Source organism: Raphanus sativus, chromosome 3 (genome assembly GCF_000801105.2).
Source record: "Raphanus sativus cultivar WK10039 chromosome 3, ASM80110v3, whole genome shotgun sequence".
Lineage (NCBI taxonomy): Eukaryota > Viridiplantae > Streptophyta > Magnoliopsida > Brassicales > Brassicaceae > Raphanus > Raphanus sativus.
The window spans coordinates 25,358,502-25,376,644 of record NC_079513.1 but is presented as its reverse complement, the minus strand read 5'-3'; the positions used below and the strand labels follow the sequence as shown (position 1 = coordinate 25,376,644).

At 33.9% G+C, this 18,143-nt stretch overlaps 4 protein-coding genes across 5 annotated transcripts; all 4 read right to left on the bottom strand.

Annotated features, from left to right (window-relative positions):
- Window positions 1–830: 830 nt before the first annotated feature.
- LOC108839165 (uncharacterized) lies at window positions 831–3,399 on the bottom strand. The gene is made up of 6 exons (XM_057004979.1): window positions 2,559–3,399; window positions 2,417–2,466; window positions 2,148–2,271; window positions 1,942–2,049; window positions 1,539–1,848; window positions 831–1,305 (listed from the first exon to the last, which is right to left on the bottom strand). Exons 1-6 carry the CDS (start codon window positions 3,325–3,327, stop codon window positions 996–998), a joined length of 1,671 nt encoding a protein of 556 aa, XP_056860959.1. The 5' UTR covers window positions 3,328–3,399; the 3' UTR covers window positions 831–995.
- Window positions 3,400–4,671: 1,272 nt separating this feature from the next.
- LOC108844767 (probable WRKY transcription factor 72) lies at window positions 4,672–7,060 on the bottom strand. The gene is made up of 4 exons (XM_018618065.2): window positions 6,891–7,060; window positions 5,990–6,556; window positions 5,763–5,876; window positions 4,672–5,593 (listed from the first exon to the last, which is right to left on the bottom strand). The coding sequence occupies exons 1-4, from the start codon at window positions 6,975–6,977 to the stop codon at window positions 4,748–4,750; spliced, it is 1,614 nt and encodes a 537-aa protein (XP_018473567.2). The 5' UTR covers window positions 6,978–7,060; the 3' UTR covers window positions 4,672–4,747.
- Window positions 7,061–11,776: 4,716 nt separating this feature from the next.
- Window positions 11,777–13,666, bottom strand: LOC108846133 (plant cysteine oxidase 1-like). 2 transcript variants are annotated; one of them, XM_018619352.2, is made up of 5 exons: window positions 13,299–13,666; window positions 13,092–13,219; window positions 12,870–12,999; window positions 12,165–12,404; window positions 11,777–12,060 (listed from the first exon to the last, which is right to left on the bottom strand). In XM_018619352.2, exons 1-5 carry the CDS (start codon window positions 13,591–13,593, stop codon window positions 11,933–11,935), a joined length of 921 nt encoding a protein of 306 aa, XP_018474854.1. In that variant the 5' UTR covers window positions 13,594–13,666; the 3' UTR covers window positions 11,777–11,932. The 2 variants fall into 2 exon arrangements, with proteins under 2 accessions (XP_018474854.1, XP_018474855.1); XM_018619353.2 differs by having other exon boundaries at window positions 12,165–12,386; window positions 13,299–13,664.
- A 1,574-nt stretch (window positions 13,667–15,240) lies between these two features.
- LOC108846304 (probable pectate lyase 19) lies at window positions 15,241–17,485 on the bottom strand. Its single transcript, XM_018619527.2, has 4 exons — window positions 17,095–17,485; window positions 16,254–17,013; window positions 15,769–16,014; window positions 15,241–15,665 (listed from the first exon to the last, which is right to left on the bottom strand). Exons 1-4 carry the CDS (start codon window positions 17,313–17,315, stop codon window positions 15,441–15,443), a joined length of 1,452 nt encoding a protein of 483 aa, XP_018475029.2. The 5' UTR covers window positions 17,316–17,485; the 3' UTR covers window positions 15,241–15,440.
- Between the last annotated feature and the right edge of the window lie 658 nt (window positions 17,486–18,143).

Genomic DNA, 18,143 nt, shown 5'->3' with positions numbered 1-18,143 from the left:
AAATTATATAACATATAGTTTCATTAATTTTTTAATTTATATTTCTATTATGTCAAAAGATATTTCTAAAAAAAATTGGTATTATTTTTTTTCTAGATTTACTTGTATTGAATAAAGTAGACGAAGTATCTATAAATATCAATGAATATTCATAAATATAAAAAAAAATTTGGATATCCATGAAAATCGGATATCCGTAACAAAACAAATCGAAAAATCAAATATCCATGAAATATGAACCAAATCATAAATACTAAAAATATACTACTATTCGATTCGTGCCCAGGTCTACATATAACTTTGAACAGAATGTACAAATTGATTGTCAATAATGAAACATCCGCAAAGGATTCTATACATCATATTTCATTCAACATCTGTAAATTGGTAAATTATAAACTCACTCTTTTTCCCACTCTTCTTATATACTTTGATCATTTGGTTCAAAAGGTCTAATTATACAAAAAAACTCAGAATATTCTATTTTTAATCCCAGTTTGAAAAATAACAAAAGCTAAGGGGGAGACGAGAAAGTCCATTCCCACGAGCACATCTCAACATCTGCTCAAAAGGTAATTTGTATTTGATTGGTTAATAAGTGAATAAACTCTCCAAAAATATGCTTTGTATAAAAACGTCAAGATTCTTGAAACACTTTGTGCATGTGAGCATCTTCTTGAGATTGATAGTTGTTAATTAATGTGGCTCCTTTTTTGACGACATGCAATGTGTCCACATATACAATTAAACCCTTCGAGGTCTTGATGGATTTTTTTTCCTCTATGATCTTTATATGGTTATGGGAAAGAAACGATATGTACCAAAACAAAGAAAAAAAAACAAATTAGTGTTACATATGGATGCATAAACTTTTTGTACAGAAGAATTAATTACACGTTATAGTTTCATGAAATTTGAAAGATCGAGAGCTATTACAAACTTACAATCTATCTAGTTTCATCTTTGTAAATATTGATTATAGTTTTAAAGGTACTTTATGAAACAATAGAAAACTTGAAGAGCATGGTGTGTTTGTATGTTTTCCCTGGTTCAACAATCTGTGAAGGAAACTTCGGATTATTTACTGAGTTTGGATAACCTTGTGTCTCTAGACATAGTCCGGCGAAAGCTTGGTAAGTCGCCCCATTCTTTCCCTTGATGTCCTTTAACATTCCACCGGTATAGAATTGCAAACCGGGTTGGTTTCCGGATAACTCCAATTTTCTTCCAGATTTCTTATCTACGAGTTCCACGATTTTCCTCATCTTATCAGCTTTACCATCTAAACAATAGTTTATATCATATCTGCAAGAAAAAAATTCGAAGAAAACGCTATAAAACTTTCGTTTTGACCTTTAAATTCTAAAAGGCTATTAGACATTTTTTATAGCCTCCAAACCATGAATTTTTTTTTATATAATTAAAGATTCATCATAAAATGCTTATAGTCTCCAAAATTTATGCTATGCCATTAGATGACATGGATTATATAATCTACCTAAACTTATGTTTTTAGCAAAGTATCTATATGTACTCACCCTGTTTTAAGATCCTTCATATTATCTTTAATACGACGGAGTTGAAGAAAATCGTAGGATGTTCCTTTCACCGGAGATATTTCTCCGGTGGGAATGAGTTCACCGTCAACGGGAGTGTAACTTGACCCGAGGATCTGTATTTCTTCAGACAAAATATCTCCGGCGTTGTGACCACCAAGATTCCAATATGTATGATGAGCTAAGTTTATCGGAGTTGCTTTATCTTTAGGCTTTGCCTCCATTACCACACTCAGTTCATTTTCTTTCTCAAGTTTGTAGGTCACCGTGACATTGACTTCTCCGGGGAACCCTATTGATACAAAAAGAAATAAAATAGTAATCATTAAATGTACTTTCCAAAAAGGCCTTGGCGTGGAATGAAACAACTGAAAAGAAACAAGACCTTGATCTCCATCAGGACTTGTGTAAGTGAATACAATATGAGGTTTCTTGCCATCATACTTATGTTTTTTAACTCCCCACACAACATCGCCAAACCCTTTCTTCCCACCTAAATTAAACAAAAATGTTAATTAATCATATCATTATACTCTCAGAATCGTAATTAAAATTAACTAATTATGCTTTTAGCACTCATAATTAATTTACCATGAAGTGTGTTTTTGCCATCGTTGGCGGTAGTCTTGTACTCTTTACCATTCAATTTGAACTGGGCCTTTCCTATTCTATTCGCTACTCGTCCCACCGTTGCGCCAAAATAGACCTTGTCGGTCTGATTTGCCATTACAAGGTATATTAATATAGCATAATACAAAAGTAAAATAAGATCGTCGAAAGAAATAAAATTCATAATAAAATAACATCAATCATAAAATTTTAAATACATGGAAAATATTATTTTCACTTTTTATACGTACCTTATAGCTTTTGACGCTTTCATAACCAAGAACAATATCACCAGTTTTTCCTGAAAATTTAGAGATAAAATTTAAATAAAGTGTTTATAAAATATGAGTTTGTTATTTGATTTCCAACATTCAAAATGTTTGGTTGACTAACCATTTTTGTCCGGGAAATGAAGAGACATGATTGAAGCACCCCAGTTTGTGAGTTTGATGGTTATATTTCCCTTCTTGAGCTCATATAATCCAATATTATCATTTTCATTATCATCCGCATCAACTTCATCTTTATCATCATCGTCATCGTCATCGTCATCGTCATCATCGGTGTCATCATCAGTGTCATCATCGGTATCAGATTCATCATCATCATCATCATGTTCACCCTTCTTTTTATCCTTATGCTCCTTTTCATCATCATCATCATCATCATCATCATCATCATCACTATCACTACCATTTTTATGATGATCTGCGCTCTTCTTCTTATCACCATCCTTCTCATGATCACCCTTTTTATGCACCTTATGCTCTTTGTTTTCATGTTGATCATCTTTTTTATGCACCTTATGCTCTTTCTTTTCATGTTGATCATCCTTTTTATGCACACCATGCTCTTTCTTTTCATGGTGATCACCCTTTTTATGCACACCATGCTCTTTCTTTTCATGTTGATCATCCTTTTTATGCACATCATGCTCTTTCTTTTTGTCCTTTTTATCAACATCAGAACCGTCTTTGTGATCATCATTTACCTTTTCTCCTCCTTTCTCTTCATGTTTACTTTTATGAACAACTTCTGTCTCTTTCTGACTACTCTCCTCAGGTTTTGATGTCACTTCTGTGTCGTGCGCAGATGACAAACTTACCACAACTCCTAATGTAACCAATATAACTAAACATAATAAAATAGAAACTCTCGCCATGTTCAAGGAGAAAAAAAAATTACTAGTAATATGATTTTTTTTTTATTTTTTTTTGGAACACACTAAAAGTAATATGAATAAAGATGAATGCTACGTGAGTATTTATATGTTGAATGCTATTAGATAAAGAAGACAAAAATAGGAAATTGCGAAGAATTGGTGATTCGTAGAGAAGTTAGGAGATAAAACCGGATTGCATCAAGATTTTAAAAGATAAGCACATGATAAGCACAAACGCATCATCGTTTCTATGTTCCTCACAAAATCATTTGGGCCTTTTCGTTGAACATTTATCATCAAGGCCCAATTGTAGGCCCACTAAGGTTCTAAAAGAAAAACATTCATAATTTCATATTAATACATTGCTATAACTAAGTTCACATTAATCTAATCTATTAATTTAGGGATTATCTACTATTTGAAGTTCTCATTTAAATTTTGGACTCTTTCATAATTGTTGCTAGAATATATCATGTTTTTTATACAATGCAACCTACCAACTTAAATTAAACCAAATCTTAACCAACATAGATTAGTTAAACCTAACCAGTAATACTTTTATAATATTTTTAGTTAATCTCTTAATATAATTAGATCATATAAAACTGAACCACTCTTAAATCAACGAGTTTCATATCATTCCAGACATAAGAGAAAAAATATCCGACTCATTTACAACGTAAGCATACAAAGACCGTGTATGCTTATGCTCATTGATCTTCCAAAAACCAAATAATTGTGGCATAGACCAACATAGGCTCATATTCGTATCACTAACTTTACTTCCATATATTTACTCTTTGCCTACATCATATCACAACATACACAGTTATGCAAGAACATGACTTTTTTTTTGTTCAAACAACCAAATAATGGTGGCATATGGTCAGTAGATTTTTTAAATATGTTTTTTATATATTACATTTTACGAGACTATGTGTATAAGTTTTTTTTTTGAAAAAAGGCATAACTATGTGTATAAGTTAAAAGGTAAAAGATGTGACAAGGCAAATTATTATACTAAAAATAAAAAAAGATTAAATACAAACTAATAACAAGTACAACACAAATTATAACACTATTAAATTCTATATATATTTAATAAAATATTATATATATGTCTAATATGTATATATATATATAAATGTTAAACAATATATATAATATTATATACACATATTATATATACCATATATTATTAATTGAAATTTGACAAATCAATTTCCGCCCTTTAGGGCGGGTCCTAATCTAGTTGTACATTTAATTTGGTCTATATAAATAGGCACGAACAAGAATTAACATCCTTTTTTTTTTGCTAAAGAGAAAGAATTAACATCTTCTGAGTTCTGATGCAATACTACAACACCTAATGAAAAAATCACCCCAAAAATTAACAAAGGAGATTCTTTTGATACAATAACTAGCTTTTCTCTTCCTTGTTCACGAAACTAGTCGTGGAAGATGATGAAGAAGAGTTCTTGAACATAGATAACTGAAGTTGCGACGATGGTTGATCCGAAGACGCACCCGTTTGATTATTTGCCATTATGTTAGACATCAATAAGCTGCTAAAATATCCTCCACATCCTTTGATGTTATTCGTCGCGGCAGTTTGCTGAACATTGTTGCTAATAGGATGCACGATCTGTTTCTCCCCGTTGGATCCAACCATGGATGAGATCGCAGCAGCGATCACGGTCTGGAAACTTGGGTCGGAAGTAAGCGCTTTCGTTAGGGTTTCAGTCAAGGATTGGCTATTTTGGACTGTTTTACCTAGGTTGGACGTTCCAAATTGTACATTGTTGTAAGGATATGGAGTATAAGAAGAATACCCACTGCTCCAAATCGCGGGTATGTTGAGAGTGGTTGATGATGATGATGATGATGGATTAAAAGAGAAATTTAGGCTTGTGGATGGGAATTTTTGGAAAGAGTTGGAGAATTTGTTGAAATTTAAAGAAGGCAATGAAGAAGAGGAAGAGTGTTGTGGTGCAGTGAGGTCTAGAGTGACTGTAGGGTGTAATGGAGAATGAAGTGTGGGTGAATAGAAGGATTTGTTGTTGTTGTTGATAAATCTTGAATTGTCATAGAGGTTGTTTCCGATCATTTCGGCAGCTGATGAGGAGGAGGAGGAGCCGGAGAGGAGCATGGAGGCGGCGGCTGAAGTAGTGGAGGCCATGGTGGTGGCTGAGAGTGGAAGAGGATGGCTGTGTGTTCCTTCATAGGTTGTGATTAGTATGGACATGTCGTCTGCACATCTTTGGACCTAAAATATCCAATATAGTTTAAGAAAAATAATTAAGACACACAATAGAGGACATGTCTTTTACTTGATCTAGTTTGTATTTCACTATTGTTTTTTTTCTTGTTCTTCCATAGTTATAAAATAAAGAATAAAATCAGAGATATAATTGAATTATTTTGTAGATATGTACCTGTTTTCTAACGGGACATCCAGGTGCAACGGTGCAGCGATAGTATGCTCGTGGACATGGGTTTCCTTTCGCAATCTTTTGACCATATTTTCTCCATTGACAACCATCATTCATCTATACAACATACAATTTAATCAAACTTGTCCTAGTTAGTGGTCACAAATAAATAATAATCATAATATTAAAGTTCATCAAACGTGTATATATATATAGATTAAAGAACGTACCGTTGGTGTGTCACATCTCGCTCTAACACAAACTCTAGCTCTCTTTACATGATTTTGCTGACCGGCCTCTCCTTCAACATCGCCACCGGAGTCAGGTGCCGGAGAGCTTCTCTTCTTGGTCACTTTACCTGGCGGCAAAGTTTCTCCCGGAGCTTCTTCGGAGCTATTTTCCTGGCTAGATAAACTCCCGTTACTGAATCCTAACGTCAAGCCAGCCTTGGTCAACTCTTCGTTAGCGTTGACTTCTTTGCTGATCGCGTCTGATTTATCTTCCTTTTTAGAGGTGTTATCACTCCGAGAAGCACTTCTCCCGAGGGAAAGAGACACAAGCTCGTGTTCTTGATCACAAGAACTCAAGTCCGTTGTCGCCTTCTGAAGACGAACCATGTTTTGATCTTGAGGTTGGTTGTTGGAAGCTTCTTGTTGAACTATGTCAAAGAATCTGAGCTTGAGAGATTTGTAATCACTTTCAATTCGTTCGAGCATCCCTTTAAGTTTCTCGTTCTCTTCCTTTACCTCGCTCATCTCCGCCTTGGCATATTCAAGCTCTTGATGATCGTCATCACCCTAAGATCATTGAGTAAATATTTTAAGATCCCAACTAAGTGTAAATTGCTCCAAGAATTTATTTGTTACACAAATGATAAACACATGGCGGTCCTTACTAAATTTTAACGAATTATTCAAATCCTGTATCAAAAATAAACTTCAGGTGAATAATATATATTCTATTTTTTTGAAACAGTAAATATTGAGTTTTTATATTAACTACGGTACGCAAAGCAATTATACAGAGTAGAAGATCTATCTCAGAATTACGTAATCGCATACAACAAAATAACGAATTAAATGCCTTCCGTATGCATATAGAATTTTAAATATGTGAACATATGAGTTGTACCTTACTAGATTCAAGGATTTGAGCAGATCCAAGAACTTTATCCTTAAGAAGAGAATCTGAAGGGGATAATTTCAGAAGAACCTCCATTTTTAGAAATATAAGAAGATCGTTGTCTTCTTCTTTGAATTTTGTTCTTCTTTTGTTGTCTGTTTCTTCTCCACAGACTTAATAAAACTCTTTTACTTATAGCCAGTTGTGTAGTTTCTTCTAGGGGACCCAAAACGTCAACACTTCAACATGTTCAATTTTTTATTCTATTTTAATTGAATTCCGGGACATTTTCCTACAATCCTATATGTGTTATTTATTTAAAACTAACTAGAGATATATAAATAAATTATTTACTGACTTTGTTGTTGATAATACTACTTCTCTGTTGATAATATCAAAGTCAGTATATCTTTTGTAATCAAAGTCTCTTTTTAGAACAATCATCAAAATATCCTTGTTTCATATGTTTTAACATTATGAAAAAAAATTGAATAAAAAATGAATCCCATAATATTTATAATACAATTTTACTGATCCCATATCTAAGTAAAATTACAAGTGTAACATTACTGAATTTAATGAATAGTTTTCAGAAGGAAAACTGTGATGATTTCACATAAAGTTCTAAATCTTGTTTTTTCTTAACTGAACCATTTGTAGATAAAGTTATACATGGATCTTGGTTATTTAAATGTAGTATTATGAAAATATCCAAATGCAATAAATGAAATTACTATAAGAGCCTAATTATACGGCGCCAAATAGAGATTGTATAATGTGAAGGGAGATATCCTTGAAGCTTCATGGAAGAAGACTTCTTCTATCTCTTGGCCTGACATCACATGAGCATTCGTCAACTCCTTAAATCTTTTTTTTTTGTAAACTAACTCCTTAAATCTTATATTACTTGTTTAGTTAATGAGTTTCTTTGCAGTCCCTCATCGTAGACATGTAATTTATATACTATTCCAAACATGCATATACGGTTGCATATTCATATACACACAATCAATGCATTCAATTTATCTAAGTGTAGCACATGTCTGGTCAACAAATATTGTTGCATAATAACGGTGTATAGTTCGTCAGCTTTTGTGTTCTACCATTCTAGTGACACAAGTTATTTTCTAACTTAGTGTTTCGAATATCTTTTTCTGTGTATTAGTAATCTTAACTAAAAGAAACAAAATGACGTCATAAAACTATAACAAACAAGATATATTGGCTATCAATTCATTAAAAGCAAATTTATATTGAAATTATCAAACCTAGTTCATATATGATCAGAAAGCAGACGAAAATATCACGCATTTTATTATAGTGGTGTTTATGTAAACCTGGTTCATATGGTAGGCCAAAGGGTGCGTATACCGGTCAATACGCAGGTCACACACGGTAATTATGTGATTTTGTCAACTATGGACTTTGTTAATAAACAGAAAACTAATGGTTTTTTCCAATGTTATTATCATATTCGTGTCACATCTAATTTCATTTCATTATTGACATGAATGTCAAATGCTTCACACAGTTGTCATATTTCATCAGTGACGTACCGCTGCATGGCGTTGAAAAAATGAACATGCATTTTTGCTCAATTTTCTTAAAATAAAATATTAATAAATGTTAGTTGCAAAAAAATAAATAAATAAATGTTCTAGTTTTATTTCTTTTTAAAAAACAGCGAAACAATTTTTATTAAGCATAGAATTATCGGTAAATGTACGAAGAGGAAACATTGGCATATTATTTTGCTAGCCACTTTCTTATTAATCTACTATATTAGCAAATTGTCGTCTTTCCTGTCTCTGTATTTTTCAAACTAGACAATTAATTAGTTATTTCAAATCAATGCTAATATTTTTTGAGGTGCCAGTAACATAATTAATTATAAGGTCGTAGCCTGGTGGTAATGGAACCTCGGCTGAGGTGTCCGTCACCCAGCTTCGAAACCCGGCCACAGCGATTTAACATCCTTACTGCTGGGGCGCTGGACCCCTTCGGAGGATATTTGGGAAAGTGGCTGCCCAGACACAAAAAAAAAAAAAAAAAAATTAATTATAAGAGAACTAGTTTAGTTTTTTTTTTCTTTTTGAAAAACTGGTTTAGTTTTTTGATGACACAATATTAAATAGTTTTATTTCCTGAGGCCAAGTTGAATCTTGAATACTTAATTTGGTCTCGATCTAAGTTTCCAATTTCTTTTGTTTTTGGGGATCTGAGCTGCCGCTGGTTTTTATAATACAAAAAATCTTAGTAGACATTTTGATCAACTCAACTTACATTATTCATTTTGCTTTTTATATAAACAAAGACTTCTTGCTTATATGGTTAAGTAAACAATCGTGGTCGCAATGTGGTTATTGTTTAACCCTATAAGCAATGATATATAAAATTAACACGTCTCACATTAACTCCATAAACTATGAAGCGTCGTATTGTCTTGCAGCGGTTTTCATTCGGTGTCAGGCACCGATGCAACTCTATACCTCCAATACAGTCGTTGGAGATGGGTTTCGTCGGCAAAGAGAACGGAGATGGAGTTTCTCCGATTTGGTTGGGTTCGATTCGGGAGGTCGGCGGCCGGATGCTTTTCTCCGGCGTTTGGACCTCGATCTGGTGAAAAGGAGACGCGTGGTTCGAGCGGTGGTTGGAGTGGACACGTGGATGGTTACGGGAAGACTTCACACGCGTGGCAGCGTCACCGTTTTTCCTTTCTAGTTTGGGCTAGGCCCAAGTTCATTTACCCTTCATGTCGGGTTTTTACTGTAGTAATCGGGCCTGATGGCTCTTCTGCTTTTGTTTAGTTTAGGATGGGCTCAATGTTTGGGCCTTGACCTTAATAATATTTCATAGATGGAAAAAAAAGAAAAAAAAAAAACTCCATAAACTAAGTAAAACTAATTAGTTACTGACTACATGGAAATATCTAAGCTTTTTCTAATATTTTGTTATTTTAATGCCATTTCGACTACCGCGGGACTAATCCATAATTTCCATGTTTAATCTAAAACTGCTTCATTTTGATAACTATGAAAGTTTAATATTTTGATGTGGAAACTCTTGGTGGCTTAATCATCTACAATAAGACAAAGGAAGATTATCAACATTTGGTCCTATTTAGACAATTGAAGTCTTTGGTCAACTGTATTGATTATTTTTCTCTAATTTGCGATAAGTTTTTTTATTTCAGTTCCAGTGTAGTTATTTATGTTCATATGGACGCACTGTTAAATACTATTATAACTACAATAGTTCAATAAATTTGCAAGGAGAACATTTTTGGTTTAGTCAAAAAATGACTTTTTTTTCAGCAATGAGTGAATGAAAGGGTCAACTACCATGTCTCTGCGACTCAAAGACAGATCAGATCTTGACCCGACTTTTGTTAGTTTTCTAATTACGGTTTGCATTTGAATTAATCTCAAAATTATATATATATATATATATATAATATGTCAAGAATATTTAACAAAAGTAAATGGATATGAGTCAGTGACCTTTTTGATATTATTACTTCTTATGTAAATCTATTGGTATCGATAATATGATGATCTCAAATGATTATTGATATTTATGTCACACATTTCAAAAATAATTAGTGAATTGTTAAAAAATTGAATAATTAAATCTAAATCTGAGAACATATATAGTTTTTGGTCTAAAACATTATAATCATAATTCAATATATATATTATATATAATAATAATTCAACACCATCAATATTTCCAGTTCTACCAAGAGTTTTACAAATGATAGTCGATACATTCAGCTTGAGATATGTATAATTTTGTTAGTATAAAATGTATTATATGCAGAGTTATGAAGAGCTCGAATATTTGATGTCTTCCACACGAAACAAAACTATAATAGATTTAGAAGTAATATTTGGGTCATCAACTTGCGAATAGATTTTACAATTTCTACTACTGACCTAAGGTCAATGATTTAGATGTAGACATTGAAATTCAACAATTAACAAAAGATTTATACGTTTAAAGCCAACTTGGAGATTCTCCATTGAAATTTAGGTCAATGGTTTCAGATTTGTCATTGAATGAGTGATTAGTTTATTATTGTTCTTGGGTTTAGACTCCCATCTCTATGCATTATCCAAGAGATTTGAATTCAAATTTGATCATTTTATTCTTGCAGATCAAAATAGTGATTCTGTTGAAGGAGTACATGTCCATGTTACCATGTACAGCTAGTGGTACCACTACTTATTCTCCTCCGTTGAAATTGAGCATATCGGCCGGTTCTTATTCAATTGTATACCAACTATCCGGTTACCTGTTATTTTGTTGAATATATACACCTAATGTTTATAATTATTTTCCAAATTTTTCCAACAGTTTGGAAACTGATTTAGGCTGCAAATATATTGTTGGCTGGACAGAGAAATAAATTACATCTCAATATATAATTCTGTTAGTTTCAGCCAAAAAGTTACAACCTATACAAATATATTGTATTTGTTGAAGAATCAGTAGAATTCATGTATTAGATGGGAAAACAAATTATTTTTAGCTGAAAATTTATCCATCCATCCTCATAAGATGATAAACAGAGGGAACAACTTTTTCTCTTACTATTACTATTTTTATTCCACTAATAACTATTTATCCCATTCCATTTTGCAAAATAAACTTTTAGGTTTAAATGGGTTTGTACCATGTATATCGAGATCCAAACCAAATGAGCCAAAATGAAAAAAAATAATCAAATTTACACGAAAACAGCTTCCATTTATACGAAAAGGTCAAAATGGAAAAAAGTAAAAGAACACAGCGCTTCCAAACACTAAATCGGAATATCAAAGACAAATTTATACGAAGTCTATTTTATTTTGGTTACTATAAGAAAAACTTGAACAAAGAGTCAAAGACCCAAGTTTAGACTAAAAATAGAAAATATATATTGTTTTTCTCGTTTCCCTTTCCTTTTTATGTACAAAGAAGAATTTAAACTAAGAAGTCCAATAAAAAAAAGAGAAAAAAACTGATTCCAAATCTGAAAAAGTAAGTGCAATAGATAAAAAAAAAAGCTCTCAGTCCTCAACCTTTGGGCCTGTGTATAAAGCTCCAACTACGTTAAGATCATCTGGTTTATCATCTCTTTCTTGCAGCCATGCATGACCTTCTTTCTCCACTTCACCTCTCAAAACGTTATCTTCCTCTGCACACAACACATGTAATAAAAAACCTTTTATCTATTTCTTCTAACTACATGTCATTCGTGTAAAGGCTAGTATGATAAACTATGTATATAGAATGAAAAACCTGATGAGAAGTTGTCTAAAGGGAACTCTAAGAAGTAAGTACAATGTCTGCCTTCTGGATTGCAGTAAGGAGGGCCAAGCACGTCTAGAACCGCGCACGCTGTTCTGGCTGTGAACCTATGCATGTTCCCACCATCTTCCGGGTATAGAATGGAGGCGTTGCATGGTGCGGTTAACGTCGAGTCCATCTTCAGTTTTGCCAGCCGGGTTTTCGAATCTCTCACTGCGATTGAGATTGACACTAAAGGATGAATTGTAATGATTTAAAACGTGAAAATGGAAAAAAATAAAAAAATTGTTATCATTCAGCACCTATAGAAAAAGGGACATAGAATCTTTAGTTCCTATTGAGACCAATCCAAATTTTTGACACTAGTAGGGTGACCTACACAAGAGTAAGTGGTCGGTCCTAAAGTGAGATTCGAGTCATCACATCAGTGGGATGAGACCTATTAATACTATTTAAGGTTACATGGACCAATCTATTCATTGAGATTTGTTTTTGACTTTTTGAGTAGAAACAGCATACAAAACTTCAACACTACTACCATTCTAAGTATTATCACTAATCCAAACCCAAAATCTTTTTGCTAAAAGTGACTTCCGTGTCTTCAAATACCTAACGAACCCTAATAAGCTAACCAGAGATATCTATTGCTAGAATAACCTATAACAAATAGTTTTCTTGGGAAGAAAGTAAGCTTACTTGGAGCATCAACAACCCAATCATACGACTTGATGTGCATTGTACCAAAGAGAAGCTTGCTAAACACCGTCATCCCTGGGTGGTTATGAAGAGGAATGACACCAGAAGGCGGTAAACAGAAAATCCCAATCTGCAAATTAAAAACCCTAATCACGCTTACTTACTTACACCACAAGAAACAAAGACAAACACTGCGATTGTTTGTGTGTTTAGTGACGTTACCGAGAATTGTTCGCATTGGTGTAGATGCAGGTACGTTATCGGTGGCGAAGACTTACTCTCCGGTCCGTAATCTGGTCGGAAATACGGCATGGTCGGAGTTAATCCGACATCCTCTGGTTTCATGTTGTCTACAAATTACATAATCAAAAATATAAACTTTATGGAAACCCACAAAAATTCAACGAGATTTGAATCGAATCACGATACCGAGAATGTCACGAAGCTGCTGGATTTTATCTAGAGAAGGAATGACTCCAGGACCGCCATCGGAGAACACTTCCTTGCAGGTATCAAACAGCCGCCGCACCGCAGTGATCTCATCCGCCGGAGAATCACTCCTCTTCCGTGGCGGCGACGTCTTCTTCGTCTTCTTGCTCTTATTCTTCTTCTTCTTCTTCTTCTTCTTGATATGAGGTGAATTAACAGAGTTTGGATTAGGGCTTTTAACTTTACATTGGTCTTTACTCAAAACGTCTTTCTCTGTTTTCATTTCAAACCCCATGAATGAATCTCACACAAGAGATAGAGACTTTGTTCACGAAATCAAAAATCTGAATCTGGTGATGAAAATGGGATTAATTAAGAAGAAAGAATGAGATATAAAACAGGGGAAAAGATAGAGATACCATTATCGAGACAAAACCAGGGGCTGTTCTTTTTCTTACTATGGGCTTATGTTTTTATTTCAAACAGCGGATTCCTTTTTTTATCCGTTTCGGTCTTCTCAAAGGGGCAAATATGGAAATACGAACGCTTAACAAAAGGAAATATGTTTATAGTATAATACGTAGTTGCTTGGTTTGGTCGGTTTGAATCCGGTTATTTTAACCGGAGATCCAGATTTTATAACATTTCGGTCACAAAATTGATCATCTCAGTTATCACATGATGTTTTTTTTAGCAAAATGGAATTATAGATTATTATTTCCACAATATATGAATATAAAATAGATAGTAATTTAATATGTTATTTTTGTAAACCGTAGGATTGTTTTGTATGTTTGCTTTAACTGAAAGCATTCCTATGTATACAGTTTAGGGAAATGTCGGGTTTAGCCCTGAAATCTCTTCCCCCGGGTTATATGGGCATACAAGTAGTGATGAGTACTAGGAATCTTTGTGCTTGTTACTACCTTTTTTTTCCCATAGTATATTGGTTATTTTTGGCACCATATCATATCTTTGGCAATATTATTTATTTGTATTATTTTGGTAGGTACTATAGTTATCCATTTCTAATATATATTGCGAATTTGAGCTCTTTGGGTCTTTCACAACGAATACTGCTGTAAGCTCATAACAACCTGGTATTGCTTGCCAACCCTGCTGAGATTTATTATTTTTTAAAAAAGAGCAAGCAACTAGCAATTATATTAACGTTTAGAAACCTCGAATATCATTTCCATCCGTCCCTTTTTCAACACGTTTTAAGGATAATACTTAATGCGTAAGTTTTTTTAGGTTGCTTAAAATTTTATAAAAGCACTATACCTAATAGCGAATGGAGTCTCGTACAAATCTTTTTGTGTTCCACTTTCAGTTCACTATGGACCAAATGGTATTATCCTCAGGGGCGGATTAAAGGTATGTGGTCACGTGCCCCCATCTCATTTTAAAATGTCCTTCGGTGATTCTTATGGTGTCTATGAAATATCGTCAACTGAAAATATTTTTTTATGTATGTGCCCCCACCTAATTACATTCGTATATCCGCCACTGATTATCCTTACCTTCTTTGGCAACGCTTCTTTGTCCACTATTCAGCATTTTGTCAATGAAGCTGAGAGGCTACATCCATATTATGTGGTCTCATTGGCTGTTGCGCTGATGGCATGTTTCCATAACAAGTAAGTTTAACTTAATTTCTTTGGTACATTTTCCGATTGTATGTTTATTAGATCAGCAGATGGATTTGCTCTGCCACTAGGGACTAGCGATGTTGCTGAAGATAAGTGCTTCATGAATCACTTATGAGTTTCCTATATCTTCTCCTTTCAGTTGTTTTTTTTCTGTATCTTTTTTATAATTCCATCTTCTTATCTTTATGGGATCATCTGTCATCTTTTGCTTCTCTTCATTAGATGTTAATGATCCTTGTTCTGTATACTTAGCTATAGGAACATAAGATGAAAGAAGTCATTACAAAAAGTAAACGTAGTACAAGAATTCGCTATATTTGCTTACTCTTTTTACATCTTTTCTTTTGTACATTACACAAAAATACATATACAAGTTATAACGTTTTTCATTTTCACCCCTTAATTCATTATTTCCTGAACTAGATAGAAGCAAAAAATAAAAAAAAAACGTTCGTCTTTAATTAAGACAGTAGTTAAAAAAAATATTGTTCTAACAGCGTCTTCCGACTCTGCAATCAAGGGCTCCTGCGTATTTGGTCAGCTTTGAAACAGCGTATCCATTTTTCGGTTTAATCATGTTACGTCTTGTATGATCAGTTTCGTAATTAGGATCTCCAGATTGTCTGAAATAAGCTCCATTCATGAATATATCTTTTTCGGATCTCCAGTTCCAGTGTTTCCACTCTTCTTCGGGAGCATAGTCTCTCTTTGTCACCTACATTTTTGTTACATTTTTTTTTCATAAGTTTACAATAGAATACTCAAGCTTTTGTTTTATGCAATGTCGTTACACATTATTATTATTATGTTTTAGTTACCTCTCTGTAATGAGGCAAGTGTGGAGGAGCTATGAATCGGTTTCCTTGGCTGAGAATTGTCGGACTTTGACTGCCTCCGATAGCGTAAAGCTCCCAATGAGTGTAGTCATTGTTCACAACATGAACAAATCCCCACCTGATCCTTGGCATCCTCTGCACAAGTCCTTTACCGAAATGGTTATAAGCTACTGTCACTTGCATCTTCTTGTCCAAATCATAAGTGTTTTGAGCACCAAGCAACATCACCTACACAAGCAAAATTCCCCCAAAAAACAAATATAGTTTATAAATAAACTAATGGTAGGGTATGATACTATAGCCGGTTCTAGGCACAGCAAAATAAAACATTCGTATTTGTCTCAAATTTTTAAAAGTTATTATACGTAGGTGACGTAATCATTAAATTATCAAAAATGTTATTAAGATTAGTCTAAAAATGTTTACGGTCTTGTTTTCAGATCATGTCCAGTATAGTGAATGCTTACATCGTTGTGGTGAGTGAAGTGAGAGTTGGAGATTGTAATGGCAGTGGATCCAACAATGGCATCAATGAGTCCATCTTGACATTGCGACATGGAGACATGGTCAATCCAAATGTTAGACGAACCGTATATAGATAAACCGTCTCCATCGGCTCTAGTCCTCATTCCAAAATGGTCTGCCGAGTCACGGATCATACCGCCGCTACTCTCAGAAATGTGGTGAATATGCAAACCATGGATAATAACATGTCTCACGAACTGCATCGTGATCCCCGCGCCATGCGCGACATGGACGTTAGCTCCTCGCGCATCGATCGTCTTGAAGCTGTTAATCAGGAGCTCTTGGTTTAGACGAATGCTCATATCGTTCTTGAAAATGATCCAGAGTGGTTCCTTCTGGATCACGGCGTGACGCAACGTCCCGGGTTCAGGGTTCACCATGTCCTCGTCGAGGTTGCTCGTAACCACGTAGATGCGTCCGTGTTTCCCGCCGACCGTCATGTGTCCGAACCCGCGTACACATTTGACAAGCCTCTTGCGACGCTTAGACCAGTTCTTACGGCAACGCCAGCATTTATCTATCGGGTTACTTGCGGTGCACGGTCCCTTGAGCTTACTCCATTTTCCTTTGCCTTTACCTTTTAAGCTTCGCCTCGTGCTGTTCGTCGAGTTATGATCTCCGACCATATCAATGACCTCATTTTCCACCTCTTCAGGCTTTGCGCTGGTCTCTTCCTCGGTCGGGGCAACATCAGTAGAGTTGCTATATTACGCACAACAACCAAAACAAGAATCAAACGTTAGTAATGTTAATTTACTTATATTAATATAAACTTTGACTTACTCGTAATGACGTTCGTGAAAGTGATCGAGGATTTCGTAAGGATCAGAATGATAAGCTTGAAGAGTGAACTCTCGGGCTTCATCGCCTCGTTGGAGCCAATATTCGTCCAACTCATCAAACGTCTCGGCTCGTATGGTCGGAATCAGACCGGCAATACAAAAAAACATGAACATCAACTTCAACAGCCTAGCCATAACCATCTTTTTTAATATTTGTTGCATCTCTTTTTCGCTAAGAAAGAAATAGTTTTATTTTAAGATATAAGTTTGTTTCCCCTGTTTTCTTAAGGGATTAAGATTAAAATGGGGGAATTATTACGCTTTGAAACATTAGATCGTTTCTCTGTTTATTTAACTATTTCTTTGGAACACTACAGCCTTTAGATGATGGACCGTACTGCGAATTTTCAGAAACGTGACGAGTGGTGTTTAGATAAACTTGATTGAGAAGCACTCCCTGGTTTTAGAAAGTTACCGCTAATGATGGAGAGCTGGTCGTCAATGTTTTACCTTTTTAAAAAAATTATTATATTTAGCTCCCAGTTTATTTTTATTTCTACAGATTTTATTTGGGATATACAGAGCATTTGTTTTGAATGATCCATATTTATTAATTCCGATCTATTATTTCAATAAAAAGAAATTTAGAATTATATTTCTTTGTTCTTAAAGGTCACTCATTTTATATTTATTAATTTGCAGTGTTTCACTTCTAAAGATAATAATAACAAAAAACTAAGAATTAATTGAGTATTATATGGGTTATGAAACTTTGACCTATGTATATGAATGAAACCTTAAAATATTCTGAACCAAATTAGATACTCCCTCCGTTTCAAATTATATGTCGTTTTAGAGGAAATTTTTTATTTTAAAATAAATGTCGTTTTCGGTTTTCAATGCAAAATTTATTGACAATATTCTATTTTTTATTTTTCTATTGGTTGATACATAGTTAGGTGTATTGGTAATAGTGTTTTTATTTTGAAAATATGTAAAATTAAATGTTTTCTTAATTTGTGTGCATAAGGTTAAAACGACATATAATAT

Bases quoted from the DNA above. Each gene is read 5' to 3' on its own strand.
- LOC108839165 (XM_057004979.1), bottom strand. From the start codon at position 3,327: ATGGCGAGAGTTTCTATTTTATTATGTTTAGTTATATTGGTTACATTA. The intron at 2,272-2,416 runs GTACGTATAAAA...ATGGCAAATCAG, and splicing joins AAAGCGTCAAAAGCTATAAG to ACCGACAAGGTCTATTTTGG. The intron at 2,050-2,147 runs GTAAATTAATTA...TGTTTAATTTAG, and splicing joins TGGCAAAAACACACTTCATG to GTGGGAAGAAAGGGTTTGGC.
- LOC108844767 (XM_018618065.2), bottom strand. From the start codon at position 6,977: ATGGAGGTTCTTCTGAAATTATCCCCTTCAGATTCTCTTCTTAAGGAT. The intron at 6,557-6,890 runs GTACAACTCATA...CAATGATCTTAG, and splicing joins AAATCCTTGAATCTAGTAAG to GGTGATGACGATCATCAAGA. The intron at 5,877-5,989 runs GTACGTTCTTTA...TATGTTGTATAG, and splicing joins CGAGATGTGACACACCAACG to ATGAATGATGGTTGTCAATG.
- LOC108846133 (XM_018619352.2), bottom strand. From the start codon at position 13,593: ATGGGGTTTGAAATGAAAACAGAGAAAGACGTTTTGAGTAAAGACCAA. The intron at 13,000-13,091 runs GTAACGTCACTA...TTTAATTTGCAG, and splicing joins ACCAATGCGAACAATTCTCG to ATTGGGATTTTCTGTTTACC. The intron at 12,405-12,869 runs GTAAGCTTACTT...TTCATCCTTTAG, and splicing joins TTGGGTTGTTGATGCTCCAA to TGTCAATCTCAATCGCAGTG.
- LOC108846304 (XM_018619527.2), bottom strand. From the start codon at position 17,315: ATGCAACAAATATTAAAAAAGATGGTTATGGCTAGGCTGTTGAAGTTG. The intron at 17,014-17,094 runs GTAAGTCAAAGT...TGCGTAATATAG, and splicing joins TTTCACGAACGTCATTACGA to CAACTCTACTGATGTTGCCC. The intron at 15,666-15,768 runs GTAACTAAAACA...ACAAAAATGTAG, and splicing joins ACTTGCCTCATTACAGAGAG to GTGACAAAGAGAGACTATGC.